Source organism: Barbus barbus (genome assembly GCF_936440315.1).
Source record: "Barbus barbus genome assembly, chromosome: 11".
In the NCBI taxonomy this organism is placed as follows: Eukaryota; Metazoa; Chordata; class Actinopteri; order Cypriniformes; family Cyprinidae; genus Barbus; species Barbus barbus.
Genome location: NC_136739.1, coordinates 22948990 through 22962191, shown reverse-complemented (window position 1 = coordinate 22962191; position 13202 = coordinate 22948990). Strand labels below are relative to the sequence as shown.

At 36.9% G+C, this 13202-nt stretch overlaps 1 protein-coding gene across 1 annotated transcript in view; it reads left to right on the top strand.

The window, feature by feature from the left end:
- Positions 1-13202, top strand: part of LOC306877035 (neural cell adhesion molecule 2-like) — a 213201-nt gene that overhangs the window by 129409 nt on the left and 70590 nt on the right. The window contains exon 2 of the mRNA XM_079428556.1: positions 7696-7770. Coding sequence (XP_079284682.1) covers positions 7696-7770 — 75 coding nt within the window. The remainder of the gene's footprint in view (positions 1-7695; positions 7771-13202) is intronic.

Sequence of the window (13202 nt, the reverse complement as noted above, 5' to 3'; positions counted from 1 at the left end):
ACTGACTCCATTTGCTTGGTAACAGCCCAAATGTTTTATTGACTGATTAACTCTAAAATAAAAATTTACTCAAAATGTGATGAACACTTTTAGAAAAAAATGGCTTTATAAAGGTAAAAAATGCCCATAAAAGCATGAATACTTAAAACCGGTGCTGTTTTTGCTTTATATGCTAAGAAGACACCCCAGAAGATGGGTCAAGTATAGCGCCATCATTGTTCAAAGTAAAAAAAATTGGTTTTAATAAAAAAAAAAAAAAAAAAATTAAATCAAGAAAATTTCTCTGGCATTTCTTTCTTTTTGCCGTATCGAACCGTGACACCACTGTATCGTATCGAACCAAACCGTGAATTTAGTGAGCTGTTACACCCCTGGTACCTACCTACAAAACACTTGTAGCACATAATTTTTTCCCCTGATATTTAAATCTTATATGATTATATTTCACTCTTTATTTGCTTTCCTGCATGTACCTTTAAATTCTGTGTGAATTACCAACCAAAATTACCTTTTGATTGACTAACCTCTTCACAAATGACTAACAGCTCTTGTTTACATGATGAAATATAGTTCACTTCCCTATCATGAAAAAAAACAGCCTGTTTGCAAAGCCAGCATCACATTGTGACAAGTTCACAAAATAGTTCATGCTGAAATGCGCCACACAAACTGTAGGGTCAGGCTCCAGTTAACTGGGACCTTGGTAAAAGACTTCAGTCCAGTCAGAAGGGATCCTTTGGGAATGGCTATGAATGGTCTCTTTAAATCATTCTGAGTTATTTTGTTTTCTCTCTTTTCTCTGCTCATGTTTGCCCTTCTGTCAGATTAATGCCACACGAAGAAGAAAGGCAACTCTCATCACACATAAAGAAGTGATGTCTGCATTTAATTAACACAGCAGGACCCAGACAGCAGGTAGAAAGAAAACAATTAACATTTCCAACATGTCTCTCTCTGTATCACATATAATCTAATTTGAATCTGAATTCAATATAGAAGGAAAGTAAATATCGCCTGACATCTCTCTGCAATCTCTCAGGATCGTAAACACATTAAATGCAGAACATTTGTAAAAGGATGCCTGGCAAAACTGTCCATATTTGCGACGAGTTAAAAAAAAAAAGAAAAATCATGGATTTAAAGTTAATGATAGGTCATCTAGTCTGAATAAGCATATATGGTCACACTTATCTGCATTGTGGATGGTTAGCATCTTCTTTGTGGGTTCAGGTCATTCCGCATAAGAGAAGGATTTTACATGCATTCAGAACTTGATTGGCTTTAGTATGAGCGTCCGTCCTGCATTCAAGCACAGCCACCGAGTTAAGACTTGCAGATAAGACTTGTCTCTCTCCATACGGCAAGCGCGCTGACCGCATTGTCAGCCTGAAGAGTTGAATTCAACTCATTCACATCTTCCTTATTTAAGCAGGTCAGCCAGTGTCAAGTCAATTCCGCCATGATAATAAATTCTCGCGGACTAGACGGAGAGTCTGATTCAATTTCTGCACAATGAAATCTTAACCTACAAACCCCAGTAGGTTCCTCGAAGAGAAGAAGTTCGTGCTCAATTCTCCTTTGCCTCTATTTATGAGAGTTTCACAAGAGCTTGACCCTTTCCTTTGCCGCTCAAATCTATTTTGGCGACTTTCAGAGCTGGTTTGAAAAATAATTTGATAGCGCTTTTGGGAAAACGCTCCTCCCCAGATGATTTTTTGGTTCGGTTTGCTCCGAAGGATTTGATTTGAACGAATCCCAAAGGTTCTAACTACATCTAGTCTCTGTTAAACCACTAGCTTTGCTTCCATGTGTAGCGCATAGTGTCTTGGTTATCAGTATCTTACACCTTGTCATATCTATTTCCTCTGAGAGAGATGTAAGCGGGCAGAGGGGACAGAAAGAGATCTCTCAGTAGTCATTTACTCTGACATTTCGGGTGCAAGGGAATGCACAGAAAGAGACGGGGGAGAGAGGGTGCAATGTAGCCATCCTCTCTCTAGCACTTAATTTGGCTCTGTGGTAGAATCCAGTCTTATCTCAGGGGAGAAAGAGTCATGCAAATGCCCAATACCATCCAGTGGTTCCTTCAGACAAGGTGGACAGGTCCACAGCTCCTTCAGGTGGAAGGAGAGGTTAAAGAGGAACTACTTAAATTGGGAGGCCTGCAGTGAAGACCACATATAATATATCAAGCCACATATATTTCTATTTTTTTAGTTAATCTTTTGAACTCTTAACTGAATCAGGTCAAAGAGCTGATTCAGTGGTTCACTAAAAGTGAGCTTCACTAAATATAGTTAAATAGAATGATTGTTTCCCCCCCTCTGTGTTTGTGTGTGTGTCACATAAGTAAAAAAAATTTCAAGCTCTCTTCATGTGTGAATGTACTTTATTTCGGCTTTTCCCATGTTACCCCCTGCTGGTAGTTGTCAAAACTACATCATTCTCAGGTCAAAAGCACTTTTCTTTATTTAGAGCTGTTCAAAATTAGCAATGTTTTGCCAGCTTACTTTAAATATAAAAATATTGTATTTTATATATGTTTTCATATTTTATTTTTATTAATTGATTAATTAATTAATTAAATTTTTTTGTGAGCTCCCCACCATCTTCATGATAATCACTGAGAAGGGTGTGGGTCTGTCTTGCGGTACATTAGCTAAACAGCATCAGGTGCAGTCAGTCTTGTGATTCAATTGGACCATTTCATTCTAAAGATCCGATGATCTCAGTAGCAGTGAGGAAGAGTAGCGCTCCATAGTGGACTGTTAAATGACTGATGTGTAGCCGCTTAGCCTTGGGGCTTTGCGCTGCTGCCTGCTTAATTAGTGCTAACTCATTTTTCTACACAGGCTTTTTGTTCAGAATGACAAACACACCACAGAATTACAGTAAAGCAGAGAGTTATGTCTGCACCTCAGGCATCCATTGATTTCAGACTGTTATTATTGGTCTGGGGTCCCGCGTGAACAAATATTATTAGGTGGACCCATGCGCTTTGCATTCCCGCTTTTAGTTATCATTACACAAGTTTGTTGCTGCTGCGTCTCAGTAATTTTTTATTTTTGTTTTTTGGCAGGTATTGATATTTTGGGGCAATACTTATTTATTTTGGCATAGGCTGCACATTTGTGGCTGGCTCTCTCCATTTGCACATCTAATTGCTTTGGCACCTCATTTCTACAACTCCCGCGCTCTTCCGTTTTCCGTTTCACAGAGCTGCGCTCTACCATCACAACACCCTTGTTTTGTTCCACAGCTTGATATAGATGTGCTTAATGCCAAAAAAAGTTTGGATCTTCTCTTTTGGTGGTCTGATTTGTCAATAGTGTCTTTTTGTTTCTCTTTTCATTATCTCAGCTCGTAAATTGGTGAAAAAACTGGTTTTCTCTATTTTTGCTCCAGTGACTGTTGATTCATATCAGTTTAATTAGATTATTTGGCTGACAGACAGTTAGGTTTAATCAGAGAACCGACTCTCGTGTGAGTGTGAAGTAATTAATTGCTTTAATTACATTTAGTTCCAGTTCTGGCTGCGAGGGAAGTTGTCAAAGATAACCTCACATGCTATCAGAACTCAAACTAGGAGATCTCAGCATGAGATAAAACAGGCAGGTGAGAGTATGACAGAATGACCAGAGAGAGAATATATTTGTTACTGTTAATTGTTAAAAAATTATAATTTATTTAAAACAAAAATTATATATATATACTGTAATGCTGTAATTGTATTACAAATTAAATAACTTTAATTTTTAACCTTTATTTTTTTTATTCAATATTTACTTATTTATTCTTGTTATACCAACATTTACTTAAATTTACTCAAAACAGCATTAATTTAAAATAACAGAGTAGCAATAGTAGCAACATTTTTTTTTTTTTTTTTTTTTTTTGCACTTGCTGAATAAAGTTGTCAAAATAAATTAATATTTTTTTTTTAATCAAGATCCTGATAAATAAATAATCCTGAACTTATTTTTAATGATAATATATAATATAGTGTATACATACAGTGTATATATATATATATATATATATATATATATATATATATATATATATATTAAATATGTTTCTTCAAAACTTCAATCAAAAATAACAGAAAATAAAAATAAATCTACCTCTGCCATTTATTGGCTGGTTTGTTTTTTAGGGGCTCATTTGAAAATCTTATCTGTTACGTATGTGTGTGTAAAATTTACAATATCAATGTTTATGTTCATGAATTATGCATTTTCTTTGACACACTGTGACACATTTTCTTTGACTGAAATTTCTGGAGGTGAATTTTGCTTTAGGAGAAATCAAACGCATGGAAATGTGTTCCAGGAGTGTGAGTCTGCTTAAGAAACATCCTCCCTCACCAATGTTTTATGAATGTGAGATATAGGCGCTTTGATTGCAGGTGGTAAAGTACTCAACTCAAAGCGTACAGTGTAATAAAATCTTCAAATCATTGCTACACTATACTGAGTGTCATTCCGTTCATTAGCTCGTGACATCAATATGTAATATTGTTTGAACAGTGCGATAAGTGGAATAAAAACAAAAAAAACATAATGAGAAGGCTTTTTTGTTTGTTTTTTAAGTAGTCTTGGGGAGTAATTATATTCTGGTTGCTACGGGCAGCAGCTCACATAGCCTCAGACTTGTCTGCATCCAGATGACTAGCTCCAGCCCCACTGTGCTATAATTAATCATTACGCCAGATGCCAGTGCTTCCCTCATAAGCTCCGTCAGTGTGTTTCTTTGTACATTTATGAGTGTGTACGTGTGTCCAGTTTGCTCTTGACGCTTGCATGCCGATGTGCAAAAATCATAAAAAGGACTCGAGTTGGTCATTCTCGGGTAAACAGAAAGACCTCCGGCTCAAGGAGTTCATATGGTTTCTCGCACATTCATGCTCCAGCTCCTGCATGCATTCGTTTTCTCATTCATATGCGGCCCGCTGCCCTTACCTCTACCTGAGCCACAAATTCACAGACCACTTTTAACGAGGAAACCCAGGCCTCCCACTGTCCTCTCCGTATGATTACCTCTGTGGGTAGAAGAACATGGTGATTTCATCTGGTACTGAGCAGTTTTTAAGGAACAAATCACCCCAATAACTCACCTTCATGTCGTTCCAAACTCACATGAGCATATTTCTTTAATGCACACAACACAATAGGACATATTCAGCATGCTCAAGCTGCTTATAGAACAGTACAATAACCCCAGGTCACTATAGGGAAGACAAATGTGGAATGCCTTATTCAGAAACGAATAATAATGAATAATACTTCAAAACAAATAAAAAAAAATTACCCAAATAATAGAAAAAGTACAAGTAAAAATCAACATATTTTAAACTGCAGTGCAACGGTGAGTCTCAGTAATAAGTATTAACTTATTAAAGAAAATAAAAATTTATATTTTTGATTATTACTCATGAATCTTTATTTAGATTAATAATTAATCTATAATGTTTGTGAGTGTATATTAAATTGAATAATATTAGTAAAGATGGACTAATATGAATGAAAATTTAATAGATTTTTATTTTGATCATATTTTAATAATATTAGATTAGATTAGATTAGATTCAACTTTATTGTCATTGCACATGTAAGGTACAGGGCAACGAAATGCAGTTAGCATCTAACCAGAAGTGCAATAAGCAGAGGTACAGGATATACAGTGCCTACAATATGTTACATATGTACAGAAATATACAGATAAGGCAGTAGTACTATGGACATAATTTACAAGTTTTTAAATACTATCAGTATGATATACAGATGGGTGATATGAACATACTATACAGATGGATTGTACAGTAAATGTATGTACACTATGAGCAAAAACTATGAAAATAATTACAAATGGATATGAATAAGCTATAAATTAAGATATATAAACACTAGTGCAATGAACATTGAAAGTGCATAGAAATAAAAATTTACAGTACATAGTACTCAGTGTAGATTGGTTGTTTTTTGTTTTGTTTTTTTAATCGATTTAATGATGGGGAGGGGTGAAGAGTTTGTAGTGGTGTGTGAGGGGGGTATCATTGGGCTGAGTTTAGTAGGGAAACAGCTGTAGGGAAAAAGCTGTTCCTGAGTCTGCTTGTCCTTGTTCGGAGGCTCCTGAAGCGCCTCCCAGAGGGCAGTAAGTTAAACAGTCTATGGTCAGGGTGAGAGGAGTCCTTAAGAATGCCGCGAGCTCGACGTAAACAGCGTTTTCTCTGGACATCCTCAATGGCAGGGAGTGGTGTCCCTGTGATGCGTTGGGCGGTTTTCACCACCCTCTGTAGTGCCTTGCAGTCAGCAGCTGAGCAGTTCCCATACCAGACTGTGATGCAGTTGGTCAGGATGCTTTCAATTGCACACCGGTAGAAGTTCCGCTGGATGATTGGAGACAGGTGGTTCTTCTTCAGTGTCCTAAGGAAGAAGAGGCGTTGGTGAGCCTTCTTGACTAGGCTGGATGTGTTGGTGGTCCAGGTCAGGTCCTCCGAGATGTGGGTTCCCAGGAACTTGAAGCTGGAGACACGTTCAACAACCATCCCGTTAATGTGGATGGGGTCATGCGTTCCACTTTTCTTCTTCCTGAAGTCCACAATGAGTTCCTTTGTCTTGCTGGTGTTGAGGAGCAGGCTATTGTCAGCACACCATGCAGCCAGGTGCTGTACCTCCTCCCTGTAGGCAGTCTCATCGTTGTCTCTGATGAGGCCAATCACTGTGGTGTCGTCAGCAAACTTGATGATATATGATGATATATAATTAATAATACATAATTATTATTTTTTTAGTCTTTGTGAATTTTTATGTGTGTGTTGTCTTGGTATTCCCTACATTGTTCCCAGTAGTATAGTATAGTAAAGTAATAAAATAATAATAATAAAAAATAGCAGAACGCTTTGTGTGAGAGTTAGGTGGACAGAAAATACAGTTTGTACAGTATTAAAACCATTATGTCTATGGAATGTCACCATAAAACATAAAAAACAACTTGTGTATGTGTGTGTTTAAATTTATATAAAGATTGTAAAAAATATATATATATATTAATTTTACAAATTATTTTATGAATTATCCAAGCCATATTTGCTATATGAAAAATAAAAATGGAATAAAGTTACTTCGTTTAGTTTTGACCCACATCTAGTTCTATGAAAATTCACAGATTAATTGATTGCTCAAGATACAGACATTCTGCTAGAGTTCATGTTCCACACATGTATTCAAATTAGCCGAATGCATGCTAAAATAACATGGACAATGCATACAAAAAAATGATGCAACTAGTGGGTGCAGTTCATTCTTAGTGGGTTCCTCCCTGAGATTGAAATGCAATGCAGGAACAGTCCACGTATGTATATATATATATATATATATATATATATAAAAGGAAAGACAGATCAAAGCTTTGTCTGTCTTGTGTCCTTTTCTTTTCCTCACTTTTTTTGTAGGTGCTGGATGTTCCAGGCTGGCTAGCCTGATTGAAGTGATTGGGAGGGGGCTTATAGAAGTCTACCTGTACCCTCTCATCTCTCCTGCTTGCAAAGACAGTTTTTTGTGCCGCCTGTGGTTTGGTGTGATTTCTGTGGCAGGAACATGTGAGGCACTCTTGTTGTACCTGCGGTTTGTGTGCTGAATTCCTGATTACTACCTCTCTTTCATCTTTCTTTGTCTCTTTTTCTTTGTTTTCCAGGTGTCCTCCAGGTGTCAATATCGCTTAAAAAGGTGGAGCTGAGCGTCGGAGAGTCCAAGTTTTTCACATGCACAGGTCAGTTTTTTCACAGCACCACCTCATCACGACTCTGATGCTGATGTATATGAGATGCATGAATGCACACAATTTACGTAGTGCTGACTCGAGTAGTCATTCATTTAGGTTGAACAGCTTAAATAACTTCTCCCATTGTAAGCAGTATTGAATTCTAAGACTAAGGCTTTCTTCATGACCAGGGCAAAGTGTGGGATTGCATGTGTATAGTATGTTTGAATATTTTGTCTTGGACTGACAAAATATGTATTCAAATTTCATGTCGACTGTTTTACAAAAAATAGATCAGGGATTTTCAAACTGGAGTCTAGGGACCTTCAGGGTGCTGTAATGGGTTGTTTTGAGGGAATTTTACCAAATGTATTTTTAAGAGCTGCCAACATCACCATGCTAACCTCTGCTATCAATTATGTTGTGTTTATCACAGTTATTAAATTTGATATTATTGTAGTCTCATTCTGCTTTCTACAGACTCGTCAGAAATTAAATAATGGTCAGAATAATCACATTAATTATTTTATTATACCGACAGTTTATAATAGTGTCGTGGCAATTTTTCTTTTCAATGAATGCATGAGACAAAAGTCTTGGGTGGTGATGGCGCAGTGGATAAGACACATGCCTTTGGTGTGAGAGACCTGGGTTCAAATCCACTGAGAGACACCAATGTGTCCCTGAGCAAGACACTTAACCCCTACTTGCTCCAGAGGCGTGCGACCTCTGATATATATAGCAATTGTAAGTCGCTTTGGATAAAAGCGTCAGCTAAATGAATAAATGTAAATGTAAGTCTTTTGAAGATTTATTTTCTTCAAGAAAATGGTCTACAGTCATACAGTCATTCATGCTAGGGGGAGTGTGCGACAAAGAAAAAAATGCCTTAACTCAGTATTTATATCCTAATCAAATCAGGATGCTTCTATCTCAACCAATCATAATGTATATTCAACATATGTGTCAATTTAAGGTATACAACTATGTCCTCTAGATGCATTTCTAAGTATTTAAGGTTAAAGAGCTGGCTGTCTGCTGCAGTCTTAACAACCTGGAGCTTAACACACTCAAAACTGTGGAGATGATCGTGGACTTCAGGAGAAACCCCCCTGCTCTCCCCCACTCACCATCATGAACAGCACTGTGACTGCAGTGGAGTCATTCAGATTCCTGGGCACCACAATTTCTGAGGACCTGAAGTGGAACAATTGAGTCCATTGTGAAAAAGGCCCAGCAGAGATTGTACTTCCTTCGCCAGCTGAGGAAGTTCAACCTGCCACAGAACTTGCTGAAACAGTTCTACTCTGCCATCACTGAATCCGTCCTCTGCACTTCAATAACTGTCTGGTTCAGCTCAGCTACCAAATCTGACCTCAGAAGATTACGGAGGGTAGTCCGGACTGCTGAGCGAATCATTGGTACAACCCTCCCCACTCTCCAAGAACTGTACTTATCCAGAGTGAGCAAAAGGGCTGGTAAAATCACTCTGGACCCCTCACATCCAGCACACTCCCTCTTTGAACTGTTACCGTCTAGTCGACGCTACAGAGCTCTGAGAACCAGAACGACCAGACACAGGAACAGTTTCTTCCCTCAGGCAATCCATCTCATGAACACTTGACAATAAATGTGGAACACACAACTCTATTATATATTATTTATTCACCACACTACTTATTTTTTCATTTCATATTTGCACATATCAGACCTGTACACACATAATTGTATATATTATATTGTGTTTTTGCTGTTTTGTACATTTGTATATTTGTATATTATTCTTTTATTATCTGTGTCCTGTCCTGTTGCTGTCTTTCTGTTGCACTGTGGAGCTTCTGTCACTAAAACAAATTCCTCGAATGTGTAAACATACCTGGCCAATAAAGCTCATTCTGATTCTGATTCAAATCATCATCTTAAAAGCTAGGATGTTAGGTCTCTAAAATAGCATTTCTTGTCTCTCACTTATCTTACACCTTCGACACATATACTGCTTTTAGAACATCAAAAAACTCGAGCCTACTGATAAGGCTTTTAGAGAGTTTAAAGAACACTCTTTAGTAGGGTAAAGCAAATAATACCTATAATAATAAAAATTTTGTTAAAAAACAAAAATATATACACACACTACCATTCAAAAGTTTGGGGTCAGTAAGGTGATAGGAGATAGATGCATGGATTGATTGATTGATTGATTGATTGATTGACTGATTGATTGATTGATTGATTTTTTTTTTCTTTTATGCCAAAAATCATTAGGATATTAAGTAAAGATCATGTTCCATGAAGATATTTTGTAAAATCCCTACCTTACATATATCAAAACTTAATTTTTGATTAGTTAAATGCATTGCTAAGAACTTTATTTGGACAACTTTAAAGGCAATATTTAGATTTTTTTGCACCCTCAGATTCCAGATTTTCAAATAGTTGTATCTCGACCAAATATTGTCCGATCCTAACAAACCATACATCAATGGAAAGATTTCAGATGATGTATAAATCTCAGTTAAAAAAATTTGACCCTTACAGTTTTGTGGTCCAGGGTCATATATTTCACAATATTTCTGTTTTTATTGTATTTTTAATCAAATAAATGCAGCTTCATTGAGCTTCTTTCACCCCAAACCTTTTAACGGTAGTGTGCAGACACAATTAATATTTTTCTAACACCGTATAAATGCTTCTTATACACATATAATATATAAATGTGTGTGTGCGTGCGTGCGTGTGTGTGTGTATGTGTGACCTTAATATGGAGGGTCGTTGACATTAAAAAGTTTGAATCCCACTCCTATAAAACACCAGCTTTGTCTGTAGTCTGAACACCTAAAATTCCCTTGCTCAAAGTTCCTTATCATTCTAAACCAGTCAAGTGTTGTCTGTAAACCGTAGATCCTAAGCCTGTCTTTCGCTGCACACTGCAGGCAAGTTTGTGCTTGGACAGTGTACTGGAGGAAACGTGTATGGATATCCATGTGCACAGGGGTAGATTATGTCGGGCAGGTTTTGTGGTGAAGCTGGGTGTTGTTTTTCTTTTCCACATGGCTGAGCTGCTGTAGTCAGGTTGCAGGGCTCTGCTGCATGAGCTCCAGGCTCTACCTGACAGCGTGCTTTAAACAGCATGCTGACCCCTGCTGGACACCCGCCAGATTGCGGGTGATTAGCACACCTGGTATGTATCTGGTGATATGGAAGGTGCACACATGCTTCGCAGACCTTCAGGTCAACTAGCTGAGGCAAACCAGCATGCTCACTTTCAAAAATAGCTTTGGGATATGCAGGGGAGTGTAAGAGAATCTGTATTGGTTTGATGTATTTATAAAGTTCTATTTTAGGCTTCAGTAGGACAGATTAATTTGGGTGCTACATGTTTTGGAAGTTATTTGCTCCAGAAGAGTGAATACAGCACATAATGGTGGATAGCTGTAAAAGACTTGTCCTACACTTTAATCCAGCCTATAATGTCAGCCTATTTTGAGCCTATTATTATGTTCAGTGCATACTGAACTACAAAATATAACTGGGTCACAGTATATAGTCACATCTTTGCTAGTAAGTGGTCATTATTTCAAATTATGTTATCTATAGTGACAGTGCTGCATGGCTTATCGAAATAAATCCGATATCGAGAAATGGCTTAAAGCATTAATCAAACTGTGCAAACTGTGATTTTATTAAATATATACCTTGCCATTTCAGAGTAAATGCAGCACTTTGTTCATTTACACGTGCGCAGCTCATGATAGTGTTTTTTTGTTTTTACTTGATTTTTATTTTTATTTTACAGTACTAATACAGTATTATTGCAAACATCTCTTACTTTATATTTTTATTAATATAATAACAATCATATTATATTAGTTATATTGAATGAGCAAAACAAAATCAGAAATTTGGCCTTTGAAAATGCAAACACGATTTTTTGTTTTTCTCCTGTTCACTGGTTAAAAGAGTTGGGTCTTGTAAAGAGTATACCTACACTCAAATGTTTTCAAGTTTTTCCCAAATCGTTCAACCCTGAAAGGATGGTTTAAAAAAAAAAAAAAAAAGCATTCAAGTAAAAAGTCATTTTCAACTTCTTTTTTTTTTTTGCAGTTACCAAGAAAATCATCCTAATCAGTCTAGAATAATTAATTATTTCCAAAAGTGCAAAAAGTAATTTTTCGGGGGTTTTTTTTATTATTATTTATTCATTTATTCATTCATTCAGATGTGATAGTGATCGACCGATATTTATTTATTTATTTTTACCGATACCGATACCAATTATTTGCATGTTTAGGTGCCCGATAACATATATGCAGAACCGATATTTATTTACTGTTATAAAGCATATAAATAACTGAGTGAAGTAAGTTCATACTTCACTTAGGGTTTTCCTCCTTTGAGTCATCTTAACAACAACAACAAAAAAGGTTGAAAATTAACAGTCTTTCATATTAAATTTAATTTTCATATTACAGCAATAAAAACTTTTATTTATAAAAAGCATCATCAGTAACACTGATATTAACAATGAGCAAAAGAATGTCTAATGTTTTCAAATGGAGAAAATAAAGGACAGGAGTCATATCAACTTCATTTTAAACTACAGTTTTAGGTTTATAAGCTGTTTAATAGGCCAAAGAGTGAAGAATAATTCACTGGATAATGTTAATTCACTGAATAATATTCTCTGGAATATTGAAATAGGCTATAACAAACAAAACAGCTATTTTATTGCATTTCGCAACTGGTATGTTATATCAGAGTTATTAAAATGTTTTTGTCATTCTAGATTATGAAATGCCCGCTGACAGCGCGGTTTGTCTATGATTATTCTATAATTATTAATTCTTTCCAAACATAGCTTTTCAAGTCATCAGGTGAAAATTGTTGCAAGTCATTTTTTACAATTTCATGCAGCACTAACTGTGACTGACAGTACTCTTATTACGGGGACAAGCAGGTTAAGTGTCTCGCTCAAGGGCACAGTGTTGATAGCTCATGGATCCTTCTCCCCTTGCAAAGCTTGAACCTACAATCTTTTGGCTGTCAGCCCAGATCTTTAACCACTATGTCATATCACATCCCTAAACTTAACTAAACTAAACTTCATTCATAAGTGAAGACAAATGAATGTGAAACAGGAGATCCAGTGCAGTTTGTTTTTGTGAGCAGTGAAGTGCACTAAGCTTTGTCCATGACCCCTTCAACCCCTAACATCTCATCCTAACCCCTTCAGCAACTCCATGGTCCAGCGTCTGCCGAGCGGGCTGAGATTATGCTGTCTTGTCCTCTCCTTAAACCCCTCACATCCTTCGGATCAGGCTCTGCTCCTTCACTGATAACCTCCTGCCCACTCTCAGCATTTCTCCCTTGGCAGAGCTGCGTCACGGGGCCGGTTGCATCCTCAGGCCTTCCCGTCTGCCCAGCGCCGCAGTCTCACGCTCTCC